The 19,218-nt window shown below is 41.6% G+C and overlaps 1 protein-coding gene across 3 annotated transcripts in view; it reads right to left on the bottom strand.

Moving 5' to 3' along the window:
• Positions 1-289: 289 nt before the first annotated feature.
• Positions 290-19,218, bottom strand: part of Dcbld2 (discoidin, CUB and LCCL domain containing 2) — a 59,234-nt gene continuing 40,305 nt past the window's right edge. The window contains exons 7-16 of one of the 3 annotated variants that reach the window (XM_031364156.1): positions 18,414-18,454; positions 17,330-17,545; positions 16,495-16,619; positions 12,980-13,130; positions 12,081-12,161; positions 11,811-11,936; positions 8,085-8,178; positions 6,060-6,109; positions 5,074-5,211; positions 290-4,071 (exon numbers count right to left, since the gene is read on the bottom strand). In XM_031364156.1, the coding sequence (XP_031220016.1) occupies positions 3,605-4,071; positions 5,074-5,211; positions 6,060-6,109; positions 8,085-8,178; positions 11,811-11,936; positions 12,081-12,161; positions 12,980-13,130; positions 16,495-16,619; positions 17,330-17,545; positions 18,414-18,454 (1,489 nt within the window). In that variant the 3' untranslated portion in view covers positions 290-3,604. The remainder of the gene's footprint in view (positions 4,072-5,073; positions 5,212-6,059; positions 6,110-8,084; positions 8,179-11,810; positions 11,937-12,080; positions 12,162-12,979; positions 13,131-16,494; positions 16,620-17,329; positions 17,546-18,413; positions 18,455-19,218) is intronic. The other 2 variants (XM_031364157.1, XM_031364158.1) reach the window with 2 other exon arrangements.

The raw sequence follows: 19,218 nt of genomic DNA, 5'->3' as shown, positions 1-19,218 counted from the left end.
CTAGCTGACTCCACATGCTGATTGGGGGGGGGATGCTGGTACTAGCTGACTCCATATGCTGAGGGGGGTGTTCCCCCTTTACTCCACAGCCACATAGAGCGGGGCTGCCCAGATTCATTTCCATAAGAAGGCAGGACTGAGGATCGTGGAGCTGGCAGCGGGGATGGTGGGAGGGGGACCAAGGGAAGGAAAGCTTGTGGGAATATTTTGAAATGATGGTATACCCACTGTGATATTGGTCATAAAATGTGACTGTTGTCAACATTGAGAAATTTGGCATTTTCTGGACTATGATGTCAAGGTTGTTTTATTTAATCCAAATAATCTGAGCAAGACACACATATATAATTTATTAAAAACACATTAGAATCTCACTATTTCCAACAGCCTAAATTCTAGCAACATATACAAATATCAAGTGACTACAGTACATGCCGAGGTAAGAAAAATACATTCTGGGAGAATATCACTGACACTCAGCCATTTCCACTTCTTCTGTATTTCAATACATTTTATTTTCACCATTCCCAGTGCCAAAAACGGAAAATGAAACTACACACAAATTGGTCTAATTGAGATTGGTGCCACAGTTAACCTAGATACCCTACAACCATCCAACTCCCTAGAGTTTGCAGTTCAAGGACTTTCAAGTTCAACCCAAAAGGTAGAATTAACAACTCCTTTTTCTACAGAGTCCTGTCAGTTCTCTGGAGGATTTGGAACCTCCCAGTACCCCTGTAATCTCTGGGTTCTTTCTAGTGGTCTTGTCTGTCTTGTTTTCCTACTCCCCTTTGCTGTTCTCCAGGTGACAATGTGGAGCCAAAGCATGGAAATGGCTACAACCACTTTTAATGCTTCATCCCTGGGGCAGGGAGAGGAGAAGCACACATACAGAATACAAGATAATCATAACTGTATAAATTCTCTATGTGAACAGCAAATCAACTCATTGTTCAATGGAAAGTGCAAATAGTGAATATATGAATTAAATAACTGGACTAGCCCTGTTACTTTCAACAGAAACTACTGTGATCTACAAACAGCATCTAATAAATTGCAAACCGGAACTTACACTATCTGTGCTGGCTCCAAGGGTCAAGTGACAGCCAAGTTAGTGTAATTTTCTGAAACCTCCAAAGGCTGCACTTGCTACACTGCTCTCTCTATTTCTATAATCAATCGTATTATCAGGAAAAGAGAAACCCAATAAGCCACAGTGATTTAAGTATTGAATATTTCAAGCAAAGAATTAACAAAGCAAAACATAATAACCAAGGGGTTTGGTCAACAATGGTTACTTTCACATTTTACTTGATTGTCTTCCAAAGATTTGCCAGACATGTAAGTGACTAAGAACTTCAGATAATCTATAATACTAATACTAAAAGGAAAAGTACAAAACCAGAAAAAAAATCATTTGAATCAGGCTCAGCTCTTTATCTGCAAAAGAAAAACACATAACAATAACTAGGTATGTTATGAAAACCATTGGTAGAGTTCAAGGAGAGCAGTGGCCATAGGAATCAAGTCTCACAATGTGCATCCATCCCATCAACAAACATGGCCTCGCTTTGTTCTTAAACAGTTCTGGGACACAGACAAAATAGCAGGCTTCTTTGGGAAAACAACTTCATCTTCAAAACATCTCTTAAAGCTTCCAACAGGTATGTGACTCAAAGAAAAGTCTACTCTCTGCCCACTAAGTATCAATAAAAATGGAACAGCCAAAGGTTTGCTTTGTTCCCAGCTGAAAGGGGACAACGGCATCTTGTGCTTAGTACAAGCTCAACATGCTTTTTTGCTTCATAACCTTGAAACAAAATGTGCACTGATTTTTCAACAAGGAGGGAGATTGTGTCTCAAACTCTGCAAGACAAAAGGCAATTTACAATAAAAGCAGCAAAAGTCATCCAAGGAGGTGGCAGGAGGCTGCACAAACAGTTCTGAGTAACTTTAAAACAGTGGTGTGCTTGCAGAAGGGAGCAGTCAATACTGTTTACCGCTATCCAAATCTAGTGAAGCTTGGCAGTTCTATAACCTGGGTGGTATAAGCCGAGAAACTGCCTGGGACCTGATGATACTCTAAATCGGCGAGGGAGAGTTCTTGTTTTCATCTGATGTGCTGCTTCAGTTCGTTCCCAGCCTAAGGCTAATCCACTACAATGTTTATTTATTTACCCGACCTGATGTGAGTGCAGCGCAGTTGTGCTTAAGCACTGACAAGTACCTTGCTGGGAAGGATTACACACAATTCCGATGTTACAGCATCTCTGTCAACCAGGTCTGACACAAAGGGCCGCTTAAGCCTCTTCCCAGACAGAAGGCAGAATCACAGAGACCTGGAGAAGCATGTTGCTTTTCTTCTTGTAGTAGAGGGAATTGAACCTATGGCCTCGCACATGCTGTACTGGAGCTAAGCCACTATGACTGAGCTCCACCCCATATTTTATGAGTGGCCTATCCTGAACTCACTCTGTAGACTATAAAGCCTGGCCTAGGGTCCACTTGTGTCAGGCTCCTGGCTACTTGGGATTGCCAACTTGAACCATCAGACCTGGCTCATGTTGGTTTTCTTTTTCTTACAATGGTTTACTGAAGAGAATTGAAACTAAAAAAAAACATAGTTGACTAAAGTTATAAAAGACCTTGGGACACACAAATTTGCAAATTTTTGGGCTTGTGTGTAAATAAAGCAAAGAAGATTAAATTTTACTCTCCCCTTAACTTCTTCCCTAAAGTAATTTACATATTACTTTAGTGATGCAGAGGACTCCCTTTATAGCTTTTCTAACCTGTAAGCTGCTTCTCTCATTTCCATGTGGAGAAGTATACTTAAAGACAGGAGGGACTGGCTTCCTGTGACGGCTTACTGAAAAGGAGGCCACCAGCATTTCTGAACACAGGTTGGAGCCAGGCCACAAAGGGTGGGTGGGATGAGAAGAGGGGAGACCATATCCTGTACTAGGAGATATTAATACTGTTAAGAGTGTCATCAAACAAGAAGTCAGTCACCCAGCTCACTACAAAGCAAGCTGTTCTAACAGTGCGCCTTCCTAGGGAAATTCAGAGAAGTGTACATGGCCCCAGCTAGAACAATGCTTATCAATCACTGATGGTTGTGAGGAAAAAAAAGAATGCAGACAGTAATATAGGATTAAAAGAGAAGGGAGGCATGATAGTACCCATCTTCACAAAGGGAGGATTTCAAGCCAGTCGGTATTTCAAGAACAGTACCATGCATAAATGCCAGCAAGGCTTACAGAACCACCTCAAGTTCATTAATGTACCTGCAGCATTGGTAATAAATACTCAGTGATTTTCAGTTTCTTTGAAGTGCATTATAGGGAGCTTTTTTCTGTATTAAAAATAGTGTTTTACAGTAGTAACAAACAGGATGTTTGAAATGTAACAGGCAAGCAGTAACTGTGCCACACAATAACCCCTTTAAAGCAAGATGGCAAGGCAAGTAGTTTCTTGTACCTCGGTCACCACATTCCTCTAACCACTTCAGTGACAGATACGTAATACATTCTACATTACTACCACTAAGAAGTAAAAAAGCCATGTGCTTTAAATGGATGCTTTGTACAAAGCAGCACCACCGTCAAAGGATTTCTTTAAAAGCATCAAATTTCTCATCCCTTCCTGCTCCTGGTACTTCCTGGGTGCTCTGTGGCACCTGGTACACCAGCTCCTCTGGGGTAGCTGCTGACTTCCCACCTTTTGGGGTGTCATACTGAGCCTGGCTCGAGGAACAGCTGTCAGTCCTGGAGAGAAGAGTGTTGTAAGTCCCCACTAAAGCAGGAGGTTGGGTCCCTGCAGTTTTGAAAGTGGATGTGGAGGGCAGACCAATTGAGGCTGTGGGGTGCCCTGACATGTCCATGACGATCGGGGTTGCGTACTCAGGCCCCGTTATGGGCAGCGGTTCAGCATAGGCATGATATACCTCCTGCACTGGAGAGTTGTAAGGGTCTAGATCTGCGTAGCCTGCTTCTTTTCCTTCTTCAGGTTTAAAGGTAGATCTCTGATGGAGTGTGCCAACGATTCCTCCCACTAGGGGCTGTGCATATTCTGTGGATACCACGAGACACAATGGGACACTTATGAAAACAGAGATTATGTACTTTTAAGGTGACAGCTAAAGGTTATGCCAACACCAAACACTTCCTCATGGCACTGTGGTTTTTGTCAATATAAAAGCTACAGAATTCCTATCTACAGGGACTAGCTGAAAAGTATGTTTAGGCTCTCACAGTAGTAACCTGACATGCCAAGAAGTCTTACTCATGTACTTTTACATCAATATTTATGTATGTTCTGTAGACTTACAAGCAGAATCTGAATGGAAGGCTGCATTTTGGACTAAGTATTAGGCTTGGGAAACATCTCCTATTCCCCGTTAGGAACTATCAGGAGAAGTGAGACTGCGTACACTAGGGTGGCAGGATGCTACGGTCAGGTTCTTTCAGCTTTTCCTTATCTTTACTGTCTTGTGTATTGGTTTCATGTACTTGTGAGGGCCAGAGGTTCACATTAGGCATTATTTCTGAAGAGCTGTTCACCTTGTTTCTGAGACAGTGTCTCTCACTGGGATCCGGGAACCTGTTTATTGGGGGTAAGCCATCTCCAGGCTGATGGATAAAATGCCCAGTGTCCATAGGAAAGAAATGCTACAGTTTTATGAGAGGTATGTCTAAGCAGAAATGATCAGTTTTCTCAAGGTCAGCTTTTGAAAAAGTTAACCTTCAGAACATAGTTTATATATTTAAAAAATTGCATGTGTATGAGTCTGTACCATGTGTGGACCTGGTGCCTGCAGCGGTCAGAAGAGGGCATCTGACCACCCAGAACTAGAGTTACAGGTGGTTGTGAGCTGCCATATGGGTGTTGAGAATGGAACTTAGATCCTCTGCAAGTGCCACAAGTGCTCTAAGTGCTAGGCCAGGTCTGCTTCCAGAACATACATTATCCTTAACATATAAGACAGATCAAATATACGGTAAATGCTAAAGTCCTGGGTACAAGCGGCAGTGTTTCTCCTCTAGCCTGGCACTCAGGGCTATGTAATCCTACCTGCGGAATCAGCTTGCAGCACTGTGGTGACTTCCCTTGGACTCAGGTGACTAACTTCACTACTGCTGTAGCGCACTGGCGTCTCCTCGTGTTCCACCGATTTGGCAGGGAGAAGCTGCTTCACTCCTTTCCACCAACCTTCATTGCAATTGTAAGCCAGGGAGCACGCATTACTTATGGACAGAGACCGAAGCTACAGAAACCAGCCCACGTGACTTTGCTCTGATAGAATGTTAAGTTCAAAGCAGCACACGTACAAGTCTCTACCTAATACGCATGCAGAAACAAGTCAGTGTCACCAGAGAATTTTTAAAAAGGTTTTTTCAAAACTGCCAACATTTTTTAAGCCCTCCCTACGCTGTACCCCACTATACTCTCTGGCCATGGCACCATCCTCTCTTCTAGTTGGGAGACTAGGAAGGGGACTTTCAGCAATTCAAATGACCAAGGACCACATAGGTTCTGTGTGCTAGGCTTCCAGCTGCTGGTCACAATGGCAGTCAGACACACATACAGTTACTTCCTGGGACCCTGGTCCTTCTTATGTGGTGCTTACACAGACCACGTGGGAGGGCTGGTCTCCTTAAGACGCATAATTACAGGAAAAGACCAACTTTCCAGAGGAAAAGATAATAATGTGTGTTTACATTTTTCCTTTAATAACTTATGAACCAGATAGTGGAGCATATTAATTTCATTTGTATTTTATGTGCAATGGTGTTTTGTATGCATGTCTGTGTGAGAATGTCAGATACCCGGGAACTGGAGTTACAGAGAGTTGTGAACTGCCATGTGGGTGCTGGGAATTGAACCCAGGACCTCTGAAAGAGTAGCCAGTGCTCTTAATTGCTGAGCCATCTCTCCAACCCCAGGGCAGCATGTTAATTTCTACCTGAGGATTCCCTAAGGACCTAAGAACATATTTATCCACCAAGAGAGAGGAGATTTCTCTCTGACTAAAAAGAGTAGCGAAATCCACAAGTTACCTGCCCGATCCCAGTGGGGTAAATCATAGGTGCCTTCAGTTTTTTTCTTTCTGAAAATAAAAGTTAGAAAACCGTGAATCCTCTAGTGAAACTCTCCCAGAGGGCAGCATAAACACCAGTGAGTAAGTAGTCAGGAGCACGGGGTGCTTCAGAACAGAAAAGCCTTTAGCTTCTCATACTCATTATATTGATGTCCTCACCCTACCACCCCAACGAACAACAATGTCACAACTAGTAGTGGCCAGTGGTGGGGAAGGCCTGGAAGGACCTACATACATCTGTGAGGAAGAGGAGACACAAGCACAATGAACAAGAATCTCACTGCCTACTCCCTCTATCTCAAGCTCTGACTTGTCCTCCCAGGAGAAACTACTCTGTGTTAAGAATTATGATCTACCCAGATCCTTTTACTAAAGGAACCCAGCAGCGAAAGGACACTTCCTGATACACGTGCCAGTCTCACTTGGGCTGGCGAGATGGATCTGTAGAAAAAGGGGCTTGCCATCAAACCTGAGGACCTGAGTTAGATCCTTAGAACTCACAATGTGGAAGGAGACAAACCCACTCTTGCAAGCTAAACACACGCAACATGGTATTTGTATACCTATACACACAGCATGCAGATGTAGAGATCAAGACAGAAAGCTCTCAGCACCCAGAGGGGAGGTCTTCATGAAATTCTACCCCTATCTGAGGAGCTGCTGATAATTAATAGGTACCTGAAGAGGGAGAATTAATTAGTTTTCTTCAAGGGTGTGGCTCCCAGCAGGTAGATCCGACTCCAGTGGATGGCCACACACCCAAGTGTATAAACAGTAAGTTGGACAGGTGAAAACACAATATTGGATGGGTATGAAGTGGGGAGACGGGTGTGGATTCCAGAGGAGTTTGGGTCAAGTATGATCAAGATGTAGTTATGCAATCCTCAATTAGTAAAAAAAATATTTTATGGGGCTGGAGAGATAGCTCAGCAGTTAAGAGTACTAGCTGCTCTTCCAGATGTTTTGAGTTCAATTCCCAGTAGCTACATGGAGGTTCACGACCATCTATAAAGGATCTGATGCCCTCTTCTGGCCTGCAGTTGTACATGCAGCAGAGCACTCATAAAATCAATAAACAAAAAGAAAAAAAATGCTATTAAAAACAACAAACAAGAATTACTATTCACTCACAGTTTTTTACATAAAAAACTTATCAAACTAAAGGCCACTGATAGAATCATGCAAATCTATCCTAATTAAAGGTAGTGTTTACAGGCTACCAAAAAAGATTCTGCTTTATAAATGAGAAATCACATAGCTTATGATCCGCTTATACTATCACAAGTGTGTCTTTCACAAAGAGCTCAAGCTGTTTGCCTGCTAGGATGTACAGATCCTCTAGCTACTAGAGTCCAGCACATGGGTCAACAGCTGGCATAATGGAGCAGCCAAGTATTTAGATATAATATTTATTGAACAGTGAACAAATAAGTCATCTTCTTTCTCCGTCAAGCCTGCCCCTTCAGATGTTCTCTCGGTATCACTACTAGGCAGACTACAAGAGGCAGAAACCTCACATCACTCCAGGATGCTGCTACTTCTTCCTTCACATAGTCATGCGTCCTTCTGACACTGCTGTAGAGCGCATCCCTTTTGTAGAATCTTGCTGTTGTACTTCTGTTTGACTAAACTGTTTCCAAGTTTACCCCATGCCTTTTCCCCCTTTAAGCACCAGAACCATACTTCACAAATCCTGTCACTTTCCATAGTCATCTAATAATATAATCAGTCTGCTTAGTTAGCATTCAATAATTTTCTAATCTATAGAATAAAACCTATATTTCTCTTTCCCAGAAAGCCTTTCCTGATCCAAGCTCAGACAGCAGCTCCATAGTTACTAACTATCTGTGGATCTGAAGGAGAAACCTGATTTTACTCTAGTGACTATCCTAACAGGTGAAATATGCCATTCTTCCATGTAGGTTCGGCTTCCTATCCCCGCACCCCTCCCCCAATCAATCATGTAAGCAAGCTGGGTACTGACCTGCTTCTCCAGTGCCAAGCACACACTAAAATGAGAAGGAGTGTGGTGAGGGCCATGACCAGCACAGGAACCAGGACAGCAGCCAGTGCGACATCTGAAACCATGAAACAGAACCACCACATTAACAGTGAAGCAGACATCATAACAGAGATGTCAAAAGAGGCTAGCATAGCTCAACACTTCGTATCTTAAAACATCATTTATGAAACAAAGCTGGGCCACAACTGGGAGACACAAAGTGTTTACAAACTAGTGGACAGTTCACTCAGCATGTTGCTTGCTCATTCCACCTCTGCCTCTGCACATGTTTAACAGCAGTATAGGTTTTGTTTTGTTCAGTTTTGGTTTTTCGAGACAGGGTGGTTTCTTTTGTAGCTCAGGCTGTAGCCCAAGCTGGTCGCAAACTCACAGAGATCCACCCACCTCTGTCTCCTAGTGCTGGAATTAAAGGCATGTACCACCACTGTCTGGCAAAACAGTATGTTTTAAATTATCAGAAGTCACCAAAATTTAAAAGATGAATACTAACCTAAAAAGCATCTTATGTATATGTAGCAAAATGTATATTGTAAGACATTACAGGCCAAAATATACATAATAACAAGTCCATTGTCACCTAAAAACCCATCAAGAAAATACAAGCAAACCCCAGCTGCAAAGACCTGTCAGTGAAAATGAAAACAAGATGCTATGTCTGCTTATAACACTGCAGTCACTGGAAAGGAGAATGAGAGTACAGCAAGAAACAGGTTTGCTGATGGGATATAAATAAATACAAATATATATTTCTGATGGGTATTTTCAGGCAATATGTATAAGAATCTATTAAAGGCTATAAGTCTACATCAAGAATCTATTTGGGGAAGACATCAAGATATTCAAAGATACATCTTTAAAGATGCTCACTGCTCTTTCTGCAGAAGAGTGAAAACTGGAAAGATGCTGAGGATCCAGTGAGGAGAGGGAAAAGTGAGCCGTGCTGTGTTCGCTACAGGTGAGAGGAGCTACTAACTGAGAATGATATTACCACAGCATGACAAAATCGTTACAGATATGGCCTAGTCACAGTGTAGCCGAGCCCAGAAAGCCATCTGTGCATAAATAGAATACACATGATGCTGGGGTTAGACCTTGAGTTTTACAGGTCTATCCTCATCTCATCCCACTGAAAATGGTCTGTTCCAAGTTACTTGGAATAGTACTTCCTTCCTTTACCCTACAATCCTCTTCTGCCAGTGAGCAGAACAAGAGCAGAAAATGCTGAGAGTCATTGAGGGCTCACAGCCAGGTACTGTGCTGTCTAAGCAGAGCATCTCCTTCACTACAACTGTATCCAAGACAGGAAGCAACAGAGAGAAGGTGGACAATCATATCAGGTAGATGCACTGGTGCCAGGCTACAGAGGAAGGGATTCACTGTGGGCAGCACACAAGACTTCCTTTACCTAGGACAGAGGAGAGGGAAGTCTGTAGGCTCCCCAAAGGGATTCTCCTCTTTATAGTTTCCACTCTGTAGAGGTGGAGGAGAAATGGAGAGTGAGTGAAGTTAGTTGGTCAAGTGTCTGAGAATGTGGGGAGTGTTTACAACAGCGTTAAGGAGAGAACAGAGGAGTTCACTGGGGGCATCTGCCAGAGTGCCACCACACATCTGATCCTGACAGGATTTTCTCCATGAAATTAAAGAGGAAGAGGAGGAGAAAGAGAAGGAGGGAGAGGAGGAGGAAGAGGAGGAGGAGAAATAAAATCATGACTGAGGCCAGGAAGCACTCAGAATCAGAAACAAACATGCATCTTCTTTCTTTCTTTCTCTCTCTCTCTCCCCCCCTCTCTTTCTTTCTTTCTTTTTTTACAGTGGGAGGAAACTGTATAGGTTTACATGGCTAGTTTGATTAAATCTCAGACATTTGGGATTTAAGACAACTGCCTGGACTAGCATGAGGTCTTGAATTCAGTCTCCAGAATCCATGTTACACACACACACACACACACACACACACACAGACACACACCATCAGTGTTGGTACATTCTTGTTATCCCAGTATGATGGAGACAGGGACAGGCAGATTTAGAGGCTCAATGGCCATCTAACATAGCTTGCTTAGCAAGTTCCAGGCTAGAAAGAGATCTATCTTACAGAAGAGATAGACATTGCCTAAGGAACACATCTGAGGTTGTCCCCTGGTCTCCATGTATAAACACAAACAATTCAGCTTAGACTTGGAAAAAACAAACAAAAACCAACCAACCAAACCAAAACCCTGTAGGTTTCCATCCTACTACTCCAAAGCTGGGGCGCATTTGCTCCGAGCTCTTGTCTCTCTCTAGCTTCTCCTGTATTATGAGGAAGATAAGAACAGGAAAGACGCTTATGGAGGAAAATCTGGAGAAAGTTATCTGAATTTATACAAACTTTTAGAAAGTGAAACTAATATAATTATTAAATTATAGAGGAGGGGGAGCTACTGTAGATGCCCTCTAGTGGCAGGAGAGTAGTGACTGGGATGGAAAGATCAAGATGAAAGAAGCCAGACCACATGAAGACCAGACGCTTTTCCCACAGGATTTCATGTGCAAGTACAGAATATGTAAGCAAAGCCCGTGAAATACAAATGGGAGTACGGGTGCAGTTAAAGGTCCTACAAGAGGACCCTGTGGCCCAAGAGTTTTGAAGCTCTCTTTCAGCTCAATAACTCTACTTCTACTCCTGAAGTGTTTTTTCTTTATAAACTGTCTACCGTATTTCTAACCATACATCCCTGGTAAGACAGTCCAGTATCCTCTGAACCCCGCACTGCAGCAGCATGGCAGTAAAGCATGCTTTTCCTTGTCCTTCCTCTCTCTTAGGGTATCCTATGTGCCCCCTGGGGATTGGGGGGGCTGGCTCTCACTTTTTGAGGCCCTTCTTTCCCACATAGCAGCTCACCCTGCTTGCCAACTTTTTTCCTTTCACGTTCTCCACCTGACTCTGCAGCTGTGACCATTTACAGCTCGCCTGCCCTGCCGTCTCCCTCTCCTTCTCATCCTATAATAAAGTGTACTGGAGAACTTCTCTCTTTCGTTGAGATGGGGACTAGGGTTTCCCTGGTAACGCTTTCTTTTGTATACTTTGATGAAAATGGGCACTTTCTTCATGTTAGAGCTGATTGCTAATTTTCCTGTGACACTGACATTTTATTTTCTGAATTTAACTGAAAGTTTTCTTTTCAACAAGCAAGAACAATGATTCTGTACCATGTAACACTGTACTTATCATTGTAATGCAATTTAGAAGTACCTCTAATGTCTGAAGAGTCATAAAAGAAAATTACAAATGCATAGAAAGCATAGAAAACAAGAATGTTAATTGAAGTACATTTTGAAAAGTGCTTTTCACTCTCCTCTACCAACTCCCCCCTTTAGTAAATTAATATATATGTAGGTAAAAAGCTTGCTTGCTGCTGTGGTTTAATCATTTCTAGAATGATGTGTTTCTGAGCTCGAGACTCGTGTGCTTAGTTAACGGGGTCGTAAGAGGAGGCCGAGAAGACAACCCAGCCAACAGCCAAGCATCAGCTTTCCTACATCAGAGCATAGACTGAGCTTCCCACGGGCTTCTCCCTAAGGACAGCGGTTTTATATATTTACTTTGGATGAGCTGGAATATAGAGATGAAGTAAGTTTTCTGGAAACTCTTAACTGAGAGCAAGAACCCCACCAGGTAAGACTGTCCATGCCTGATCTGCCTACCTTTGGTTACACTGGGAGTTACGGTCGTATTTTTTATATCAGGAGTGGCAGTTGTCTGTGCCGGCTGTAGAGGAAGTTCATTCCTACTTCGTGGTTGCAGGACTTGAGTAAATTTAGGGGCACGACCTTGAAAAAAGGTTGAAGAAATCTTTATTTATTTTTAATCATTAATAACTTGATTAAGGAAAGTCCAATTTTATGTTTTAAATATAGTTATAGGACATGTCATAAATCCAGGGCATCAAATGCTCATATTAAAAGTAGGCATACCTTTACCTAGTTTAGGCTGAGCTGTAGTGTTTTTGAGGTTATTGCTGATCCGAGGAGGTGGAGTAAGCTTTGGAAGGCGACCTTAAAAAATGGTTTAGAAATACTTATAGTTTAAAAAGAGCAATGTTAAATGTTCAACATTTCCTAAATTGCTTAATTCTGCAGAACAATTTTAAATCTCAGAATCCAGATGGATAATTATACTTTGCACTAGATACAGGAAAACTAAGATTTTTCAGGCTTTATAAGATTTTCCAGCTTTTAAATAATTAAATAATTAGTAGGTAATCTTAGAAGATTATTGGGGAGCAGAATACTGTTCAATTCTATAGCTATAGCTTAATATACCAGCTCATTTTAATGAGTATGTAAGATGAGCTAACTATGTCAGGCACAATGATAGCTTTGTGGAATATAAGTAAACACCATTAAAATGTTATAAAATATTGAGGGAATTTATTTCAGTTTTTAATGAATTCAAAATAAAAGTTACTCAAGCTAAGGTTGCTGTTCTACTCCTCAATGCATGCATCTCAGTACGAGAACCTAATTTTAAGTCTCCAAGACTAGAACTGGAGAGCAGTCACATAATACTGTCTCACAAGAATGCTGTTGTCTTCTCATTTGTATTTTGAAACCATTCTGATGGCAACTTTTTAACAGGGAAACAAATGAGCAATTCTTACTAGAGAGAGGACTTTGAAAGGTGTCAAATACAAAGAAATGGTATCTACCTGAAGTGACAGAAATGACCATTACATGATCTGATCATTATATACGCATACACATACTGAAATGTCACGGTATCCCATATATGTGTGTGATTACTGTGTGTCGGTTAAGGAGGAAATTTAAAAGGGAAATGGAGGGGACCACTGTCAGCCATACTGGCTCTTTACCTTTGAGAGTAAACTGACATCCAAGCAGTTCCACTTTCATGGCAATTTTCTGTTGCCACTGGACAGGGTTCACTCTAATGAAACGTGCAATAATTGGTGGCAAAAAGTTATTACGAACATCCTTGTGATAATCTTTGTTTCCTTGAAATATCTTTAAAAAATAACAAAAATTGGTATTTTACATCAAAAGGAGACCAGAAGTGGACTGCTCTACCTAAGCATGTTCAACAACATCTATAAAGTATGACAACAGAACAGACTTCTCAGAAAAGGACTCAATTACCATTTGGAAAAATAGTTATTAAGAAGGTGCACGTTTTACCTGGAAGCTTATCTGAGGGAAACACTAACTATAAACATGTCATTAGGATGGCTTAAGAACTGGACAGGAATGCTAACCTGGCAATATGGGAGAAGTTTCAATTGCAGGGCCACAGTTTATCATCCTCAGTCCCTGTGGAACTAATGATTACCTAAACTTGTATATTTAAAGTGAAAAATAGCCATCACACAAAAGCCTGGTCAAGAAGCTCAGCTCATGTGCCAGGCCTCTACCTCCACCTGCTGGAGCAACCGCGTTATGGCACGCCTCACACCACAATCCCATTTGTCATCATTTGTTTATGTGAAGTAGCAATAACCCTGAAACACTGTTCCTGCCTTTGATTTAACAACTGTAACTAAACAGCTACAAATGCATTATAAAAACAATCTTTAAGTAAAAAGCATGATTAAAGTGATTATCTCATTACCTCAACCCTTTCAAGCAAATGTGTTTTCTCCTCAGTCAGCCCTTATTTATACAGTATTTTCATGTACTTGCCATAAGTGGTCTTCAAAGCAGGGTACAGAAAGAGTGTCCACAGAGTGACAGTGTGTGGCCAGCAGCAGGAGCTGAGTTGACTAAGACTTCTGATTTAATCGCAGGGCTGCACTGAGTTAAGCAGAGCCTTGCTTTCCCCTTGTGCCAAATTAGCCATGTCCATTCTATTAGCTAAAGCGAGAACACGTACACAATGGACTTCAAGTCATCCCCAAGTATGATAGCTATTTCTTCCTGGTCCATCCACATGTAATTAGAATATACATGCCTGAAGATACATTAAGATCTTTATTTTCTATTATGTTCGCTCTAAACTCCCAATAGTCCCCCTTTCTGTAAGCTTCTATGCTTTCCTTAGATACTGCTCTGAAACAGAATAAAAGCCAATATTAAATGGCTTTGTTATCAGTGAACAGGAACTAAATGAAGCACCATTTTGGGACATAACTATTGGCAAAGGCTGGGGCTGTAGACCAGTTGGTAGACTGACTGTTTATGTGCACAAAGCCCTAAGTTCTATCCCCATCACCACATAGAACTGGGTACGGTGAATCCTATCTGTAATGGAGTCAGCTTCAGAATCAGAAGTTCAAGTCATCCTTAACTACACAGTCCACACTAGGACTGTGTGACCCTAACAAAATGCTATAGCCCATCTGCCAAGATTTACTGAAAATCCAGTGCACAGGGAGGTTTGTTAGACATCCTTAGGAAAAAATTTTTTAAAAAGTACATGCATTCTCTCTCATTCTCCCCTAAATACAAAGATGGTATAATATTAGAAAGAATAAATTGTGAAAGTTTAGGATATTTGTTATACTTTCTGGAAATAAAATCAAGTTCAGGCTCTGTGTGTATGTAGATACCTAGAAGATGTATCAAAACAAATATAAGTTACCTGAGAAGTGAACAGATGGACAGGCTTAAGTGCAGAGAAATGTGCTATTTCATTCAGTTCAGAGACTTCCTCCTCTGTCAGTGACTGAGTGAGAGAAGCTGGACCTCAGCCATAAACAGCTGAAGAACTGGGAAAGTGCACGACAACGCAATAGTTCTCAAGACCCTGGGCAACGGGCAGCAGAGGGTGCGAACCACAGAGCAGGGAAGGAGACAAGGCACGCTCTGCTTATCAGTACTGACTGGTGAATTTCCAGCTCACAGGGCAAGAGTATCCCACACTCTAGAGAAACTGCTAGTGTGGACCATCTGCAGCAGCATGGAGAGCCAGAGATCATGAGGTCAGCAGACACCTAGAATTTCTAGGATAGAGCTTAACAGAGTAAAGACAGGAAAGTAGCAGAATGAGTGACAGCAGGAATGGATGAACTACAGCAAGGCCACTGCGCTCTGTAAGGGACTTCCCCTAAATCCTCAGCCAAAAGCAACTTAGAGTCAGAAAGAGAATCCCAAGATGAGTAAAACAAGCTTAGGACAACACAGGCTTCAAAACACTCTACATCATTAGCACACACAATGAGTAAATTTCTTAATACATGGGATGCTGACTCAATGGTGATTGGCAAGTTAGAACCCAAAGCTGATCATCCTGCCTAGCAATATATACAAAGGAATGTTTTCCTGGTAGCTTAACTGCATCCCAGAATAAAGCTTTATATATATAGCTTTATAATACATGTAAGGGATTAATAATGCTAATAAAAACATCCAGAAGCAACCAATGGCATAATGGCTGGCACTGAGGGACGTGTTTGATAAAGTTAACAGATGAGCACACTAAAGAAGTTACATGCTCCACGTTCATACACCTATGAAAAAATAAAACCCAAGGTAAAAATGAAGAAGGGAAAAAATGCAGTATTGTGTTAAAAAATGCATTAGATAAGATTAAAAGACTGGACACTGCAGAAGAATAAAACAATGGAAAGACAAGCCAAACTAAACCAAATCAAAACAACCCAAACACTTCCACAATACTTCATGGCGAGAATAACAAAAAGATTTTAATGAAAGAACAAGAACAGAGCAGCAGGGTGGCCATGCAAGTGCTTGAAATAAGAGATTATGAAATAAGAAGTGGGCTGGGAAAGTCTTTGAAGGGAAGCACTGCACGTCTCCCTGAGAGAGAAGTCCCCATTCACACAGTACCCATCTTCCCTGTAGACAGAGGCTCCTCCATTTTGAGATTCTCTCAAGGGTCGAGCAGGAACTTGAGGATGGGACAAAACTCCAGTGACACATTCCCACGACTCTCCCATGTTGTCCCTGCTTGCCCAGTTCCAGTGTATCCACAATATTTTGCTAAGACAAAAATGCTGGTCACTGGAAATTATGGGAATTCTCATGAAGGAAAAACAGAGATTTTCTGGCACAGAAACTGGTGAGGTGATCTTACAATGGCCTTTCTATCTTTAGTGTACTTCAGCTTTTATTCTGCCTCCCTTTCCTCTTGTTTAGTTGAAATTCAAGAACAAAGTCAAGGCTCCATTATTTGGAAGACTTTATAAAGACAGGAAACTGAATGTAACTATTTAGAAGTTCTTACTTTAGCAGCCAAAATACTTGGATGATAATTCAGTAACAATTATAATCAGTACTAATTATACAATCCTAGAATCACCATCAATTTTCTAAGCCTGCTTAGACAATAAAGACAGTAACACGCAGTACCTAAAATAACCATAAGAGAGCAGAGTGAGACAGCATGACATTTAACATTCCAGAATCGCCTTACCTTGTCCTGGTCCACACCAGGTTCTCTGTACACAGTCCATTTCTGCCCATCGTCACTGTACAGAACTCTGTAGGCAGACACATAATAATTGTGTTCTACCATGGTAGACCCAGTGGTTACGATACCTGCAGAGTAGAGTTCGTCTCATTAGTGCACAGCTTCAGACTCCCAAAGTCAGCTATACACAGCTGATGACCCTGCAAGCATTTCTGTCTATGGCTTGTTCCCATCTTTGTGGGCAGTTTCGTTATCACAGTTACTAAGCCCCTGGCTTTACTCCCTTGGAGAGACAGAAGAACTGTGGGCACATGCAAGGACAGAACTACTGTGCGTTTGCAGCTTGTATTCGTACCATTAGAAGATACATTTCAATTACTAAGAATGATTTCCTGGGAATGAACATTTGGCATGATGACTGGTAGGCAAACATCAGTCTTTTAACAAACATATCTAAACCAAAATTACCCCAATCACTGTTAAGTTTACCTAAGTTAAATTTATACTCACTACATGTGGAATACAAGTTACTTGTAGCATTTAAAATACATTCTCCTTAACTATAAATTTCTTAATAACTGTAAGATTTTTCAAGACTCAAAGATCACCTTACTGAATCTCTACCTTAAAAAGATCACATTAAACTAGAACTATTAAAAATTAAATACAAGTTCCTCTTTTGGCAAAATTTTAAAAAGTACCCCCAGTAACATTAACACCCACGAAGAAAACTGAAGCTATATAATTTTCAGTGACCTAATTTCCGAAAATTTCAGCTGCCATGGGTTTCCAAATAAAATCAGTGCTAGCAGTGCTGCAGAAAGCCGTGTCTCTTAACCTGTTATCTTCTTCTCCTTATTAAGGTCTATTTGTAGCCACTGATGCTCATCAGTGGCAAAAGCAGCCCAGGGAGGCCCAGGTTTTCTCAGCCTGGCCTTCTCCGGTTTCCAGCTGTTCTCCTGCCCCATGTGGTCAGTCCACTCGAGTACAGATGATGCTGTTATCTGGGGATCGGCAATTACACCAGACTCCATCCCCAGAGTTCCATAGCAACCTGAAGGGGAGAGGAAAATCAACTTGGTTCCTAGAGGTCAGTTTGAAATCTCTAAAACAGTGTGTCCTGCAAACTTCTGATTGGACAACTAAGTAACTGCTTCTTGGGCCTTTGTGTTTGTGTCCTACCAGAAACCTACAAACATACAGCTGCTCCTTGCTGTCTGCGAGGGTTCAGTTCCAGGACATCCCATATTCCCTGGTGGATACTAAAACCTGCAAATGGTCAAATCTTTGATATAAACCAGGAGAGCACTGGCACATAGCATGCTATCTGTCAACACTAAGTCATTTCTGGAATAGTTACAACGCCAAAGGAAATACATATATGATATACATACACAGTTGTAACACCATATTGCTTGGGGAAGAACAACATAGGAAAAAAGTCTACATAGCACAGAAACAAGATTTCCTTTGAATCTTTCCAATCTGTAGGTATGAAAGCCATGGATTTGAGGGTCGTCAATTAGACATATTTTCAAGTATTAGCTGTTAGTCTATGGAGAAACACTATCCTGTCTTTGGGGGCCCAGCAGGCTACAAGGCAACTCCCCCCTGGACTTAGGTAGGTTTTGCTTTATCCTCTGTAAAGCCATCCCTGTCTCTCTTCAAGCTTCAGACCAGTGCAATGAATTCTTTCTTCAGATAAATCAAGCTTTCAAAGGGATCATGTACTTGCTTATAATTCCCCAGTGAATAGTAAACTTCCGATTTAGTCTGTTCTTTACATAATTAGTGCTCCATTATACTCATGGTGTTCTCAAAAGCAAATGAGAAAGAACAAACAATTCAGCAGTCACTAGGTGTACTCAATACAGCATTAGCTATTATGCAAAGATGGTGGCTTAAGTCCACGGAAGGCTTACCACTTGTCTTAAATGTAAACAGACTTGCAGATAAATATCCCCTGAAAGAGAGAAAGGGCCTCATGTGATACTCAGTATGTTCTTCACATTCATCACAGTGAAACTTTAATTTCTCCTATTGACTAAAGGGCTAAGATCTCAGGGCTACAAATCAGACAATGATATGCATTAAACAGACAAATAAACAAAAGACCACCACCAACAAAAATCACTGGCCATCCTGTTAAGGACAGGGTCACTGAACACCCTCCAGGTCTCCTGGAGTCTTAAGTGTTCTTAGATCCTCTAACAGGGAAGTTCCCTTGTCTGACCCTTCTTCCCCACCAGCTCACTGGCAGACAGGCTGATTTTCTCCAAGGGCAATGCAGTCTCTGCCAGTAGCCAGCTCTGGGGTGTTTACCAGACTTGAGTCTCACCTTTCTCTGAAAACACATCTCTTCATGTTCTTTCACAGTAGTAAAAAAGAAAAAAAAAGTTTTATAGATCTATTTCATGAAAAAGAAAAAATAAGTCTTAAAGGTTACAACCTGTGCAATTACCATGAACAGCTTTTTCTACTAGTCTATCACCTAGGTTCACACACAACTGTGCAAATGTCCACGGAACCTCTAGGGCTCCTGGTGTGTTTACACCAGAGCTAGCTACTGCATTGCCCTTGGAGAAAATCAGCCTGTCTGCAAGTGAGCTGAGGAGGAGAAAGGGTCAGACAAGAGAAGAACTTCCCCGTTAGAGGACCCGAGAACAGTAAAGACTCCAGGAGAACTAGAGGGTGTTCAGAGAAGAACTTCCCCGTTAGAGGACCAGA

This window comes from Mastomys coucha, unplaced genomic scaffold, assembly GCF_008632895.1.
Source record: "Mastomys coucha isolate ucsf_1 unplaced genomic scaffold, UCSF_Mcou_1 pScaffold12, whole genome shotgun sequence".
Lineage (NCBI taxonomy): Eukaryota > Metazoa > Chordata > Mammalia > Rodentia > Muridae > Mastomys > Mastomys coucha.
Note: the sequence above shows the minus strand (reverse complement) of the source record. Positions and strands in the feature narration are given on the sequence as shown.